Source organism: Calidris pugnax, unplaced genomic scaffold, assembly GCF_001431845.1.
Source record: "Calidris pugnax isolate Ruff unplaced genomic scaffold, ASM143184v1 scaffold30, whole genome shotgun sequence".
Classification (NCBI taxonomy): Eukaryota; Metazoa; Chordata; class Aves; order Charadriiformes; family Scolopacidae; genus Calidris; species Calidris pugnax.
In genome coordinates, this window is record NW_015090776.1 from 1,735,650 (window position 1) to 1,752,223 (window position 16,574).

At 39.2% G+C, this 16,574-nt stretch overlaps 1 protein-coding gene across 1 annotated transcript in view; it reads left to right on the forward strand.

Annotated features, from left to right (window-relative positions):
• The window catches only part of HMCN1 (hemicentin 1), a 223,243-nt gene that overhangs the window by 45,045 nt on the left and 161,624 nt on the right, over positions 1-16,574 (forward strand). The window contains exons 5-6 of the mRNA XM_014946817.1: positions 8,759-8,930; positions 10,902-11,008. Coding sequence (XP_014802303.1) covers positions 8,759-8,930; positions 10,902-11,008 — 279 coding nt within the window. The remainder of the gene's footprint in view (positions 1-8,758; positions 8,931-10,901; positions 11,009-16,574) is intronic.

The window sequence follows — 16,574 nt, forward strand, 5'->3', positions numbered from 1 at the left end:
TTGTGCATTAAGTGGAGAATGAAGCAATATTATAAGCTAGCTACAAGGAAACACAACAAAACAACACTTGATGCTTACCCAATGCTTGTGTTCTTGAGAAGACTAAGAAAACTTACTGCCTTTTTTTCACTTCTTCAGAAGATGCAATGTTCTCAAATACTACAGTTAACTTCGTCAAAACTACTGTCAATTGACAAAGTTGTTTCGTTCAGTCCAGCAATGTGTGAAATATATAAGTATCTCTAGTTATTTGCTGATTGAAGCTCTTCTACCAGTATAAGGTCATATTCTGATAAATCTGCTATGGTTTCTGTGCATTAGATTAATAAGAATATTCTTAGTCTAAAGCACAAGTTTTGGTTTTATTATCTAAAATTCTTCTAGATTTTTCCTTTATTTGGAGTATCAGGCATAACATCTCCAGAGGTGACATTGTACTCCAAAACTGTAACAGGTTTCTAATAGTAAAAGGCCAAATATATTTTTGTCATATGTGGTAAAATTTGGTGAATTACCTGATTCCAGGTTTGTAATGGAGGAAAAGTATTTCATGATCAGAGTCCTTAAAAGGGAAAGATGTACTATTCAAGTTTTGGTTTTGAAATTCCATTAACACCTTGTGCATAGTACTGTACTTAACTATAAATTAAATGGTCTTCAGTTTGAAATTTTCAAACTGGTCTCTAGTTTTGAGATTTTTGTCCTACTGAATTAGTTCTAAAATGAATGTCCTTCCATCTGAAAGATGGTAGTGTTCTTGTTTTGTCTCCAGTGTCTTGGAAAGGTTATCATCCTTGTTTTATCACAGCATTTAAGTCCTGATCTTGAAAGGTGTTTCTTTAGGTGTTTCCGTGGCTGCTTTGGAGGCTCAGGGCTTAATTGGCAATAATTGCTTGAAATTAAAATGCGTTGAGAGTACTCATCAAACATGAGTTAAATTCTCCTGTTAAGAACAGATTCTGTGTTTTTATAACCATATGCAATTTTATTCACATCTTTCCAGAAGGTACTAATTTTGTCTTGAACTGAAGTTATATTACACCACACTTACACATTCCCTTCATAATGGAATACCGTAAGGAAATTCCTGTAAATGATTCTGATGCACAGAAGTTTGTACTGATGTCAGAACTGGTGTTAAAATGAACAGTGATGATCAGCAGAGTGTGAATTTGGTTCAGCTTAAAAATAGTGGTGATTTAATTAGTCATTGGTGGTTCAGATCACACCTCCAGGTCATTTTGATTGTTTGTGGTAAAAATGAGTCATTACAGCATCTGATGAATTGGACTGATCAGTATGGCTAAAGCTGGGACTTCACAAGAACTGAGCTAGTGAGCAGCAGTTTTCAATTTCTTTTAGTACTGAAACATTAAGTTTCTTGTTCTGACCTTCCTGTAAGATGGGAAAATTTTCCTTAGGCTGCTTAAAAATACAGCTTTCTTACTAATTTTTAACATAAGCAGAAATGGAAGTTCCATATACGGTTCCATATACAGAACATTGATGGGAGGAGGACTGAGACAATGCACGTCTCAGGTCTCCTTCACAGTCATTGGTGAAAAAAGTGGGGGGCTGTTGGGTGACTCGAAAGGTGGATAGCACTAGATGAAAAAAAAGTGTTTGGAATTTGGGTGAGAAAAATGACAGCGATGATGTGAATGAGAGGAGATTGGGAAGGGGACTGAAGACAGGGACAGAGCGAGACTGTTAGCAGAACAGGAATGGTGCAAAAGGGGTCATTCATGTGGGAAAGATGCAGAAGATTAATGTCTGTAAGTTCCTGTGGATCTGGAATGGAGTCCAGTATTCCTCCCACTCACGAATGCTTTGCTGTGAACAGAAGTCTCTCAAACCCACTGGAAAAGCATCCTATTTCTCCTGGCTGTTAGTCCTCACAGAGGATGGCAACCTAGGAGTTATACCTACACAGCTTGAGTTAGTGTTATGGGTCTGTCTTATGTATGAACCAAGTATATGTTTGGATGATGCTACATGAAGAAGCAATTTTAAATTTTGTTTCACTTTGTTAGAAATGTAAAAGGCCCCTCCACTGCTTTACACGAATAACATGAAGGTGACGAAGTCAAAAGCTCAAAACTGCAGTTTAGAATTAAGGTTTCTTGCACGGTCCTATTTCTTGCCTTCTCTTTTTCCTTCTATCCCAAACACTAAGTATGCATTTTCATGGAAAAAGAAGGAATGGTTCCATGGCAGAGGCAGCTGAATGCTGCCTTGGAGAGTGAGTATGTTTTACTCTGAAGATATGTATTGTACAATGAATGCCAAACAAGGGAGGAAAAAAAAATAGTTACAGCTGTCCTTTCTCTGTTTTATATGGAACTTGGATTCTTTGGAGAAAATAGACTGTGATCGTGTACATAAGGACTGTCATAAAGGAAGTGCAAAAGGATGTTTTAAAGACAGTTGAAAGCAGGCAGGCTTAATTCTTTCGTTTCCTAACTTCGAAGAGCTTGAGATTGAACACTAATAAACTTTTCAGTTGTGTATTTTTTTATACATGTAATTACTAGTTATATGTATAATTTATGATTTATTTTCATAGTATAATTTTCACATGCACTGTCATATTTTAGATTTGCATTTAAAAAGCATTATTAAAATATTTTTTTCTTTGGGTGGAAGTATGAACCTACATATACTTAAGCAATGAAACAGTTAAATTCAATTCCTGCTGCTTTGACTGTTTGAGAAATATTCTTGAGACCCAGAATAAACAAATGGGAATAGAGACCATGGTCCATAGATTTTTTGCCAGGTTTTGGTATGCATTCCAAGACAAGACCTGACAGCAGGGCAGGTTGCAAGAGCAAATTCTCTGAAGTATTATAAATTATTTCTGTATTTGCCCTTCCCCCTCTAGTAATATTAATCAAGTTGCATTTTGGCAGAACAACAAAAGCTGCTGTTGTTTTGAGGGCTTTCTGTAAGGGTCTCAAAGGAAAAAAAAAAAAAATCTACTTCCAAACCCGAGTTACAGCAGCATTGCAAACGTCTTTGGTATGACAGGGTTGGGAAATGGATGTCCCAGAATTGCCTATTGAACTTGAGGGAAAAATTTAACTATACAAGCAAGTTACTGCCAGAGTTAAGACAGCTGGGTCATTCTCTTGCCTTCCATTTTCATTTTTGAACTTGAAAAACTCTCAAAAACTGAAGTTGGGTTCCAGCATGGATTTTCAGACCCTTACTCGTTCTCAGTAGCTTCTACTTCTGATATATACTTGGCTTCAAAACAAAGGTGTTCTTGCTTGCTTTTTTTCTGAAATGGCAGTTGCACAACATAATTCTTCCCTGGGATGATGCATTTTATTTTAAGGGCAAATTCTGCTACTCCTAAGTAGCCTCAGGGTCATCAGCCAACCTGCATACTATTAACGAACTGGAATTTTAGCTAAGGTTTACAGCAGTTGCTGCAGTATTGAAGTACTTCATTGCGGTGTCTGTTCAGATAACACTCCCATGAGACAGAAATGTGGTGTTATTCCCTTTTTGGTTAAGGAGCATAAAAAGATTAAGGTGGTGTGGCTAATGTGACAGCTTGGCAGTCGGGCAAAGTAATTGCACAAACTGAAAATAAAAAAAGAGGACAGAACCCTTGTCAACTTAGTCAATGTACAATTATAGGAACTGGAGGGTCTAAAAATCATACTTGTTATAACTAGATCAATATGTATTTATATAAGGAAATACATTTCCATATGCATAAGGTCAGACACAGTTGGCATGACGTGTGCTTGCGAACCTATGCCTAAAGTTTAGTGTTGGTTAGACTTCCCTGAAGATCTTGAGCCAGCCTCACTTTACTTCATATTCACAATAAGTCAAAATATAAACTGTGTATGCCTGCTCTTCAGAAATATTACACATTTTTGTAGTCCTACTTACTTTTGTTTCATAGATTTCAAAAGTGGGAGAAGATGCCAACTCTTCTTAAGATTATTATTTTTTTTTCAATGTAACAAATGGTAGGAGCTACAGAAGTAGGACAGATTTCTTTTAGAATCCTGGCAGTGATTTGTATTTGCATCCTGCCTGACTACTTAGCTGTTGGAACAAAAGAGGAAAGACCAAACTCTCATTAAAGGTGTACTGAGTGGAACAGTTCAATTAACTAACCACTATCTCCTTTGGAAAAAATCCATGCTGACTGGTCCCTGTCACCTTCCACTTCATGTCCCCGGAAAGGTAAGGAAAGATAACAGAATTAAGTGCGTGTCATTAATACTAAAAGAGAGTCAGAACCAGAAGAACCTCATGATGTGCTTCAAGAACAGATAAATGTTTTCATTCTGTAAGACAGATGGAAACCTAACATCCTTGAAACTCATGTTACACATCTGAGTTGAAACTATAGCAATACTTGTCTTTTGATTTTACATGTAATCCATGATATCCATATCAAACTATAGCAGATGAGTGCAGTGTCTAGAAAGCTCTTGCACAGTGGAAGACGTTTTTTTCTTCTTAATGAAAACAAACTTGGTAAAGATTTAAAAAAGAGAAGTTTGAGCTCAGTCTCCATTCTGGACTCAGATTGGATCTTGGTAAATGTTCAAATATTTTTACATCCCCAGAATTTTTCATTGCCTGCAAATTATCTCGTTCCAGCAGGGACCACAAAACTCAGCGTGTACTTAGATATCCAGTTGAAAATTTAAACTCAGCTGGTTTAAATTGATCCAAAAGTCCAAGACTGAGTGCTTTTGGTGTTTTTTTTATTTTAACTTTGAAGCTGACATTTTGAAGCCTTATGAAAGCAGAGGTGTTAAAATAGTTTGGTTTTTTTTTTCCCTTTCAGTGTGTGCTATTGCTTTGAAGGCATGAAATTGACTGCGTTACGTTCACATACATATATATGCGAACTCAAACCCTAAATTGGTCTAGTGGATTTGGATAGTTTTTGAATGAATATTCTTATTTGTAAAATGGGAGTCAAAGATGCGAGCAGAGGGAGGAGGGTAGAGGTGGAGAAAAACGTAACCATCCCTTCTCTTAGACAGCATAGCTAATTCTCTTGTTGAGATTTCTTAAGGAATTTCTTGAGGAACCTGGTGATATCAATTTTAGTGGTCTTCAGCTATGCTGTAACAACGAAGGTCAGCTGACTTCGTTATTTCCCCTGTTGAAGGGTCAGAAGTGGAAAAGTGTAGAGGGGTCACACCTGTGGGGAAGAGTGGACAGCACAGGTGATGTCAGCACATGTGTCCCATGCTGAGTATAAAAGCTGAGGGATCAAAGGGTCAGGTCTCTTTCTTCAGTGGCTGGTGTTTGAGGAAGACTCTATTTGTTCATTTGCCTTTGGTCCTGATCTCTGTGTTCCTGAATCCAGTTTCCATCCATCGCTGAGTCTAGTCTGGGACTTTCACAGTGCCTGCTGATGATGTGATCATCGTTTTGGGAGCTCAGAATGGTTTTGTATGTATTGTACATATTTCATTATTTTCTTTTTTTTTTACTTGATTAATATTTTCATTAAAGTAGTTTAGTTTCTTTTTAAGCTCGTAAGTCCCTCTCTCTTCCTCCTCTCCCTTCAGGGAAAGGTGAGGAGAAGTGTCTGTTCATTTCAGTGGCCAGTCCGACCCAAACCATGACACTTGTGAATGCGTATACAAACTTATTTCTGTTTTTATGCAAACATCTGGATCATGTAGTGGTAGTTCAAGTGCACTTAAACTTTGACAAAGCAGTGCTGAAGCTAACCCCTTGGACCCATAATTTCCATTATTAACAGACTTAGTGAGACAGCAAAATACCTTTCGGGTTAGATTTTTGATGGTGTACTGTTAAATTATTTACTGGATTTTATTAAGGATCCTTAGCTCTCATTTCTGGTAAAATGTGTCCTCACCTTGATCCTAGTTTCTGTCACAAAGTTATCTTGCATGGAAACCTGTGGCATAAACCCCCCTTTTTTTTTTAAATGGAAAACATTTGCCAATTCTGCCCAGCAAGCTAAGGGAATGAGGCTCTTTTGGGCTAGCATGTTGAATCGGGTCCTAGAGCTAAGGACTTACTCTTGAGCCCTTCGTTGCTGATGAGTGACAGGTCTAGGTTAGTTTCTTGTTGGTTTCCAAGTCTCTTGCACTGACCAGTTGAACTGACATAATCCTTTAAAGGATGTTTCTGAATGCAGCCATGGTTAATTGTAACCTAAAATCAGGGATCATTGTTGCTGTGAGTCACATTCACAATGTTATAGGAAACCAATATTGTGTCAGTGGGATTTAAAAAAAAATAAATCATAAAATGCTGCAGCTCTGTGACATACAAAGCTGATATACTATAAGTTATTTTGAGAGGCTGGGTTTTTCTGGGGGGAGGGTGGGTTTTTTGATTGCAGTGTTTTTTTTTTATTATCTTGGTTTACAGCTGAGGTCCTGCTCAGCTGCTTGTGGGCTCTCTGCAGCAGGGCAGGGGGAGAAAGCTTCTGAGTTGAGATAAAGATAGGGAAATCACTTACCAGTCATGGTTGAGGGCAAAGCGAACTCAACCTAAGGAAAATTAATTTGTTGCCAATTGAAATAGGTACTTAATTACTCATTCAGGTAGTGGGAAACAAAGACAAATATGAACACCTTTCTTCCCGCCTTTTTCTCTCGCTTGGCCTCACACCCAGCCCCCCCCTCCCTCCCCTCAGCGCCACGGCGGGATGGTGGCTGTGGTCGGTACATAGGGGTTTCTATACATAAGGGTTTCAGTACATAGGGCTTTCTTCTTTCTAAAGAAAGAAATTCTTTGCTGTGAGGGTGGTGAGGCACTGGAAGAGGTTGCCCAGGGAAGTTGTGGATGCCCCATGCCTGGAAGTGTTTAAGGCCAGGCTGGATGGGGCTTTGAGCAACCTGTGAGGTGTCCCTGTCCATGGCAGAGGGGTTGGAACTCGATGATCTTTAAGGTCCCTTCCAACTCTAACCATTCTATGATTCTCTCTCTACCCCTTTCTCCTCCTTCACTGAGGATGGAAGCTGTAGTCCTGTCAGGAAAAATTTGCTCTGGTGTGAGGTCCTTCATGGGCTGCAGGGAAACACCTGGCCCACCAGGTGTCCCTTCATGATCTCTGCTCTCTGCTCTGGCACCTGCAGCACTGCCTCCCCTTTTTTTTTTTTTCCCCCCTCTCACCTGGCTACTGGAGGGTTGTTTCTCACACTTTTTTTTTTTTTCCCCTCACCCCTCACTACCTTGGCAGCATTTTGCCCTTTCTTAAATACATTTACCCCGGCGTGGCTGAGGGGCTTGGCTCTGGCTGTGGTGGGGCTGTTGCAGAACCAATTGAGATCGGCCATGTCCAGGACAGGGCGGCCTCAGTCTCCTCACAGAGGCCACCCTGCTGACAACACGGAGACGAAATAGGAAGATCAAACAGGTCGTATAACAAATTTTATAGTAGTGTCATCTTGCCTATATTATTCTTATTTTATGCTTGGGCAAAATATCATCTGATCGCCTCTTGTCTACCACAAACCTGAGGTAAACCCTGTAGCATGGCAGGGGAGTTGGAACTTGATGATCTTTAAGGCCCTTTACAACCCAAACCGTTCTATGATTCTATGATATTCTCTGGGAAATCTGGCATTGCTTGTGTGACCCCATTTCTGTCAGTCTGGGTCGTGTTGTTGGTGCTGAGAGACTGATAGTGCTCAACTCCAGAGTTTGTGGTAGTTGAAAGAGTGAGACCATAGACTCTGCTTGGGTTTTGACCATATTTGTTATTTTCTCTTGAAATTGAAACTGGTGATAATGTAGACCTCTGCTGCTTTTATTTTTTTTAAATATAAATTTTGATAGTCATTAAAAATATTTAAAGTTAAGGACTGTAATTCTCTGAGGCTCAAATTTGGTTTTGGTCACAAGAATTTGTCTTCTAAAGCATTGTTCCCCTCTATTCCAACCTGTGTGCTGTGCCTAATAGTAATTTGCTTTATGTGCTTCAGGGGAAAAAAAATAAAATTGAAAAAGTCCATAGATGTCAATTACTGGGTACATCTGGTTGAGGGAGTTTTCCTCCTTGCTTCAGGCAATGATCAGAAATACACATAGATTTGTATCCCTAATTCCTTTTAAAAATTGTATGTGTGGCTGTTGTGTAGAGGTATCCATGTCTGTTTCTGTACGCCTGTAAACATCATGCTGTCACGGCTTCAGTAATATCTTCTAGTAAAATTGCACGTTTTAAGTATTAATATTTTAAAAAATATATCTGCCTTAATGTGGCAAATAAGCCTATTCACTTCAAAATCAATAACTGCACAGGTAAGACAACATAGTTTTGGTCTTTGTTTTTCCAGGCTGTCTGTTATGTCATCTCATTCTTACATTCTTACATCGTTGATTCTTACATGGAATGGTAGAAGTTGAAGCATATATTTGCTTTGATGTTGGTGCTTTGTTTCCTCTATATTTCTGATATGCTGTCTTCTTTCTGTATTCCTCTGCTCTTGTGTGCTCCTGATACAAGTTGAAATCCTGTTTTTGCTGTCTCCAGAATATCTTTGTTGAAATGGATGCATTGGGTGATTGTATTAGGTGAGTTCTTTACCATGGTGTTTCCTCAGCGTTATTTGATAGTTGCATGTCATCATCAGATGATGGAATCATTGATGAAAAGAGTGATCTTCTATTATAATAGAGAAGTTAACATGGAATCCCTACAAGACAGTAGAGACAGTATTTCAGCAGCAAATATTCCAACAGCAAATACTTTTTACAGTATAATAACATCTGTTATTGTCTCTTCTAGGTGTTGAAATGGGTTGAAGAAGCAGTTCAGGCCTCCAAAGTGCATCTCTTGTCTACAGACCATTTGACCATGGCTGTAAATACTTGGCAGATCCCTTTTGATCCAAGTCTGAAAGAGGTTACAGTGTCCTTGAGCGGTCCTTCACCAGCAATTGAAATTCACGATCCATTAGGTAAAGTAGTTCATACCTTTTGTGATAGCAAAAAAAAAAAGCAAATGAAAAGACAAATAGTTAATACTGTCTCCAACAGGGAAGACCATATTTGTACTTTATAAATGTCTTTCACATTTTAAAAACCAGTATCAGGATTTCAGGATATTTTAAAATTATATTTTATTTTTAAAACACAGGATATATACGCTTCTGATATTTAAGTTGTTTCCAGTGTTCCATTTTTTTGGCTCAGAGGAAACTGGAAATCCTCCCTATTCTGACCACTTCATTTCGCATCCATCTTGCTGTTTGTCCTTGTATTCCAAATTTTTGGACACTTCTGTTTTTCAACATCCATCTACTTTCTTGCTGTTTGTCCTTGCATTCCAAATTTTTGGACACTTCTGTTTTTCATGTATTTATGTAGTCGCTGAACCATCATTTCAGGGTTATACATGGTGGGGTTTTTTTATGTGGTGAAGGGTAAACCAAGGTCTGTATTCTTTAAGCATTCTGATGTTACTGCAGAAATAATTTTATGACTTGTCCTGTAACTTATAAGGGGATTGTATAAGGATTTACTATGTTATTTATCACAGATATTCATAGGTGAGTTTTTGTTATAATGAATGTTCTTTATGACCTATGCATTGTGACATATTCTGAAGGCAGTAATTTCTTATCAAGACATTAAATATTACTATCTTGAGTCAAATGATTCTAAGAGCATTCAGAATCAGACGTGGTCTTATGTGCCCATCTCTGGCTGAACAGTGTGTGATGGGGAGCACAATGACAGATTTGGATGCTAATACTTTGAACAAATCTACTGTTCATTGTTACGTTGATGCCTTAGGAACCTGCAGCAGCACTCCAGAACTAAATTCAAATCTTACTTTGTATTCTCTGAATGATTTTTGGTGAAGGATACAGCTTAAGTTTTAGTACCTTGGAAATACTGTATGCACAGGATGGGTTCCCTGCAATATAATCTAGTCTGTCCTCCACTGAGGCATTCTTCTTTCTTTACAGGAAAGAAATTTGCTCAGGGTGTCTCATCAAACCATGACAACACACAGTTCTGGGCAAAACTGTCAGGCTTAGCTGAAGCTATGACCCCATCTATATTTTCCTTTCTCATAGGTCACTCCATGCATCTGAATCTAGACAGTTTCACTGAAGTTAGTTGAGGCATGTCTGATATGCTCTTAAAAATTGATGCTGGGACATCCCATTCTCAACTTCACCTTTCCTTTTAGTGTTCTGAGCAGGCCAGGTGTGTTTTTAGTGCTGATGATACTTTATAGTCAGCCTTGAGGGATCAAAATACCTGTATAGAGAATAGGTTTGTGCATACAACCATCCATAAACTTGTATGCATAGGTGTGCGTATGAAGTGTGGTATGGTGCAGTATGAAAACTTGCACTCTTTTATTGGTGTCTATGATGGCTAACAGGCTAAATTCCCTCATGCATTCCCACCATTAGTCACGTGCTAATCCCCCTCTCCCAGGAGAACATGGATTATCAGTATTTTTACTTGTGGAGTTTATCCTGCTTGAAATAGGTCTAGAGGATAGAAAAGTGAGTGGGTTGGCGGCTGGCAGGTAGGTTAGGACAACTTTGTGCTAAGATCTTGGGAATTTCCTTCTGTGCTGCCTCCTTTCACTGAGAGCTCAGTATTTGCTACAAAGAGAACTTGTTTTGCTTTCAGTTTCTGGGCTTCCGACAGTTCTGTCTTGTTGCAGGCTGGACTAAATTTCCCAAGTGAATGAAAAGAGCAAAAATAAATGGGCCTTTTTAGTATTCTAGCAAAGAATTATAGGGAATTTTGACTGTTGTAAATGTTAACCACTACTAAGTAGTGAGTAAATCAAGTATCAAAAATACATCAGTACAGAAGAACAATATTGTATTTACTCCCTAGATTTTTTAGGCAATGCTGTATTTACTCTCTGGTTGGTTTTGTGTTTGGTTTTGTTTTTTTAGGCAAGCAGATCAGTAAAGGATCAGGACTGAATGAATTGCTAAATATCCACAACTCTGCAAAGGTAGTAAACGTCAAAGATCCAGAGCCTGGAACGTGGACAATTAAGGTAAAGTTACTGCAGAAATCATGTATGATGATAAGTCCTATAGCTTATAAGGGGATTGTATAATGATTTACTGTGTTAATTATCATAGATATTCATAGATGAGTTTGTATTATAATAAACATCCTTTCTGACCTATGTGTTGTGACACATTCTGAAGGCAATAATATAAAATTCTTACCAAAATATTAGATGTTACAGTTGTAAGTCAAATCCTTAGTCATCTTTTTCCTTTGGATGGAGAAAGGATGAAACCAGCACCAAAGTTTTTGAGTCTAGTGAGGAGATATTCTCAGTCAAGGGGCTTTGCTGTGTAGAGCAGGTTTGGAGGACTGGGAGAGGGAGATGATGTGCGCTTGCAAGCTGGAGAGTGAATTCATTAGCAGGTTCACAAAGTCCATAAATACACATTAAATTCAAACTTATCAGTAAATTATTTAAATACTACAGTATATATGTAAATTTGTTCATGTGAGTGCTATCCTAGTAATATACAGTCACAGAATGGACCTTAAAGGATTTAGAAATCTTAAAAAGTTAAGATCAACATGATTAGCAGTAATAAGCAAACTAAAAATCACACTGTGTTTTGTGGACAGATTTTCTTCAGACAAATAAAGTCCAATCATTACCTTGAGCTGGTTCATAGGGGGCAGCGTCTTGTGACATATGTGCGGGAGGGGAAGGGAGGTATAATGAACTAAGTTCTTACATCATCTTTTCACTTCTGTTGTGTAACTGTGGCCTAAAGTGACTCATGCTTTGTATTATTATTGCATTTGTCTTTACATAGATTAAGCAGCATGATCCCAGCTTTCCTAAGCTGATGTGCAAACAATCATATTGATATAGGTCCCTTCCAGCTGGACTGTTATGTTCTAGAAGGGTAAACACTATATTGTCATTTTAGGAGGGAAAGTCACCTGTGTCACCTTTATTGTCAAGCGCACAATAAGGTGTGCTGAATGGATGTATGCTGTGTATTGGTGGTGTCATAAGTGCAGAGCTAGTTTGAAAAGTATTAATTCACATACAGCACTGTAGGAAACTATTGATACTGCTGTATAGGTCCCTTCCAGCTGGACTGTTATGTTCTAGAAGGGTAAACACTATATTGTCATTTTAGGAGGGAAAGTCACCTGTGTCACCTTTATTGTCAAGCGCACAATAAGGTGTGCTGAATGGATGTATGCTGTGTATTGGTGGTGTCATAAGTGCAGAGCTAGTTTGAAAAGGATTATTAATTCACATTAATTCACAGCACTGTAGGAAACTATTGATACTGCTGCAGACCTGGAACTAGTAAAGCATGTTGAGCGAAGCAGCTCTATGGAGACTTTTTTGAATGTCTATCTATGCTTCCAGGACCAGGAATGATGAAAAACCTGGTACAGAGACACCCTGGTGATTTGTTTAAAAAAGAAAAAATAAATAAAAAATTAAAAAAATATTGCTTGATTGTATCAGACGTATTGGGTACTGAGAGAACTTTTCCTGCAGCCAATACCTTAGTGCTGAACTCTGTTGCTTGTTGGAGTCTTTTAGGTGAAGCATGCAGTCTAGTAAACGTTTGCTCTGCAACACAGAGAAACAGAGTGTGGAAAAAGCAAAAGCCCTGTGTGATCTCCCCCTGGCCCTGCATTGCTGTTACTAAGCTGAGGCCTTTTTGGTTGTGAGCTGAGCTGTGAACTGTGTCCCCCAAATACCTGGATCCCAGGAAGTGCTGAGAGAGGAGCTTGCTGCTCTTACAGGCTCAATATGTAACATCCCTCAGAGCTAAGGAACTCCCCTGAATCTGAGGCTGGCACTCAGCGTGGAGCAAGCTGCCACGGGACTCAGCTGGAATGAGGCCATGAGCTAGATGCAAACCAGCCCCGGCCAAAGCATCAGGCTGCTCCTGCAAGTGAGGGTTTTACAGTTTTTTATTTTTTCCTAAGCTCTGCATAATGCTGTTTCCGGTTCTGTGGAGAATAAAACATTTACATTTATGTAGTATGGGTTTAAAAAAAAAAAGAAAAGAAAAATTGTTTTGAATATAGTTGAAATATTTCAATTAGTTTAACTTTTATGACCAAAACAGGTCTTAATTAGGTTTGTGCAAAGAGTACTTGCCACTGGAAGTGCAAAAAGCCATCATTTTAGTATAATAACAAATCACAGTGAGCTAAACAGTATTAGCCACTACTAAATAACTGGAAAATGATCAGTCCAAGAATATCCCCCCTTAATCCACAATCAAGTGTTAGTGCAGTTTGAGTGCTCAGTGAAGTCTTTAAATGGCAGGTTTGAGTAATACAACATGCACTGTGTGCAATCCAGTTCCATCCTGTGCTGCAGGAGGCCTCCAGTTGCCTTCGGGTACTTCAGTATGAGGACATCAAATCTGTGCGTGTATGTGTATTTAATAAATAAGTTTTCCTTCCAGGTCTGCTGTAGTACTCTTGGGTGACAAGGTGACAGGAGTCTTTTCAAAGATTGATGACATGAGATGAGTATGTGGCTACTCTCTCTGGGTATCAGCGAACGGTACAGGTTTTATGTAGAAGGAAGCCTTTGCAAAGGCCCACCTTCACAAAGGTGGTCCTGCTGTTGCACATGTTTCCTGCTGGTCCTACTGTTGAGAGAGAAACCTACCTAGAGATGGGCCTCAATGGGAAGTCTTACGTGTTTAATAGAAGAGGGAGCATCAGTCTGCTTTTCATAGAATCATAGAATTGTCTAGGTTGGAAGGGGCCTCTAAGATCATCTAGTCCAACCATCAACCTAACTCTGACAGAAACCATCCCTAAACCATGTCACTAAGCACTATGTCTACCTGTCTTTTAAATACCTCCAGGGATGGTGCCTCAACAACGGCCCTGGGCAGCCCATTCCAATGCTTAATAACCCTTTCAGTGTAAAAATTTTTCCTGATATTCAATGTGAACCTCCCCTGGCGCAACTTGAGGCCATTTCCTCTTGTCAAATCCCTCCCACAAAGACCTGTCGTATGGACTCCTCTTAAAAGACTTCTTTGGAGCAGTTTGGCAGGTATCTGACAGCTTGCAAATAACAGTTATCTGCAAGTTGCAGGACAGCAGCATTAGAAGGCAGCTGGATCTAATTACTCCTTAAAGGCCTTGCCTGCCATGTTGAAAAGGCAAGTGAGTGATTGAGGCAAGTCAGTGGAGAAGAAGCTGGAGCTGAGAAGCCACCAGCTGCTCTGGTGTTGTTCTGTTGTTAATCAATAGGCCATAGCTTTTTCAGCTGAGCATTGCCACAAAAACTTCCCTGCTGCTTAGAGTTAAAAAGGTCAACTGTGGGGTTGAGAAAAGGAGAGGAAAAGCAATGAGAAATCAGCAGCAAAATTTGACTCTTCTTGTGATGGGGACAGGTCTTTAATGACTGCTGCTGTTGTTACTCCCTTACACCCCTACAGCCAAATGCAGCTGGTTCACTGGTGTGTAATGACAAACCAGTATAGAGTGATTTCTACTGAATAATCGCATTCCTTAAAGCCCGATTCAGCTGTGTATCTCCATCACTGTAAATATAAACGTATAAACATAACTGTGCAATTAAAAGTTTATTTAGCCACCGTAGCTTGGTTTTTCTGTTGTGTGAAAATAAAGAGTTTGTTTTACAGAAACCTGTGCATTTTTTCATACATGTGTTTATAGATACATGCATCTTGGGCAATTTGGTGGTTTTTTTGTTGTTGCTTGCAAGACAGGAAAGCATTTTTTCCTGACATCTGTGACAAATACGTTTGCTTTTTTTATCATGCTTGTCCACTCTGGGAGGAGAAGCATTAATGTACAATACCAGTGATCCATGTTAAAATACAAATAATGAGAAGAGACTTGACAAAGATACTAATTGGAAGCAATCCTTTGGCGTGTTACATTTATTGTTACCAGTGAAAGGTAAACTTTTTTATAAGGTTATTCTAGCCTTAAACATTCAAAATTATCCAAAAGTCTGAATAATTCATAAAGAGAAATAATTTCCCAGTGTATTTTTCTGTGGACTTCTTGCTCAGCTTTAGTCACTGGCTTGTTTTGATTGCACTAAGATTTTTAAGACTGTGGCTGAAGACTTTAAAATAAACTTTTCACAAAGATTTTTTTAAGTTTTTTTTACACCATAAATTCCTTATACAGATGCATAAAGCTATAAAAAGAAAACTTTGTCACTGAATTTGTCTAATGAAATTTTAACTACCAATTAACGCTTGATAACATGAGTTATTTGGCACACTTAAATATTTCTTTGTATTGTTAACAGCTGGTTTATATAAAAAAGTCTTTAATAGTGATTTTTTTCTGAGGTGAAAGGCTAACCAAATAGAAGCAAATCGAGTTTGTTTTAATCAGATAGACATCAATTTGTCATAGTGTCTAAACGGCTGTCCCTAGGCAGTTAGTTATAAGAAACAACTGTCTAATTTAATATTCACATGCAGCTGCATCAGAGATAGTTACTAAACTGAAGGAATTATGTATTTGAGAATGGAGCAGAGAATACTCTGAATAGAAAAAGCTCAGTGGAATGACTTCATTTTAGTACTGATTTTCTTTCACATTGCAAGTCTTGCGTGCTGTCTTGTCTCCCTGAACAAAAACCCAGAGTAGGTTCTACGAACTGCGGATTTTATCTTGGCTTGGGTAGTAGATAGCTTAGATACCACTCTTCATAGTCTTTTGAATCTTTTATTTTTTCCCGATGTTGTGGTTGAAATTGTCCATGTGTTTGTCATTGTTTGTAAAAGTCTAACTCCCTTGACAGGGAAAGAGAAGATCCTTCTATATATAGTATTGATTGAGGTTCGTCTGTACTTGGCACTTGTTTCATGATATCCAGTGCCTATGATCATAGAATTACAGAATGCTTTGGGTTGGAAGGGACCTTAAAGGTCATTGAGTTCCAACCCCCTGCCCTGGGCAGGGACACCTCCCACCAGACCAGGTTGCTCAAAGCCCCATCCAGCCTGGCCTTCAACACCTCCAGGGATGGGGCATCCACAGCTTCTCTAGGCAACCTGTTCCATTGTCTCACCACCCTCACAGGAAAGAACTTCTTCCCAATACCTAATCTAAATAACCTCTTTCAGTTTAAAACCATTACTCCTCATTCTGTTGCTACACTCCCTGATAAGGAGTCCCTCCCCATATCTCCTGTAGGCCCCCTTCAGGTACTGGAAGGCTGCTATAAAGTCTCCCCCGAGCCCCCTTCTCTCCAGTCCTTGTTCTTTTTGGGGCTCTTTTCTTGACCCTTTCCAACAGGTCCATGTCCTGGGGTCTCACCAAAGCGGAGTAGAGGGGCAAAATCACCTCCCTTGACCTGCTGGCCAGGCTTCTTTTGATGCAGCTCAGGGGGCGGTTGGTTTTCTGGGCTGCCAGTGCATGTTGCCAGCTCATGTTGAGCTCATCCACCAACACCCCCAAGTCCTTCTCCTCAGGGCTGCTCTCCAGCCATTCTCTACCCATCCTATATTTGTGTTTGGGATTGCCCCAACCCACATGCAGGACCTTGCACTTGGCTTGGTTGAACTTTATGAGGTTTGCACCGGCCCACCTCTCAAGGCTTT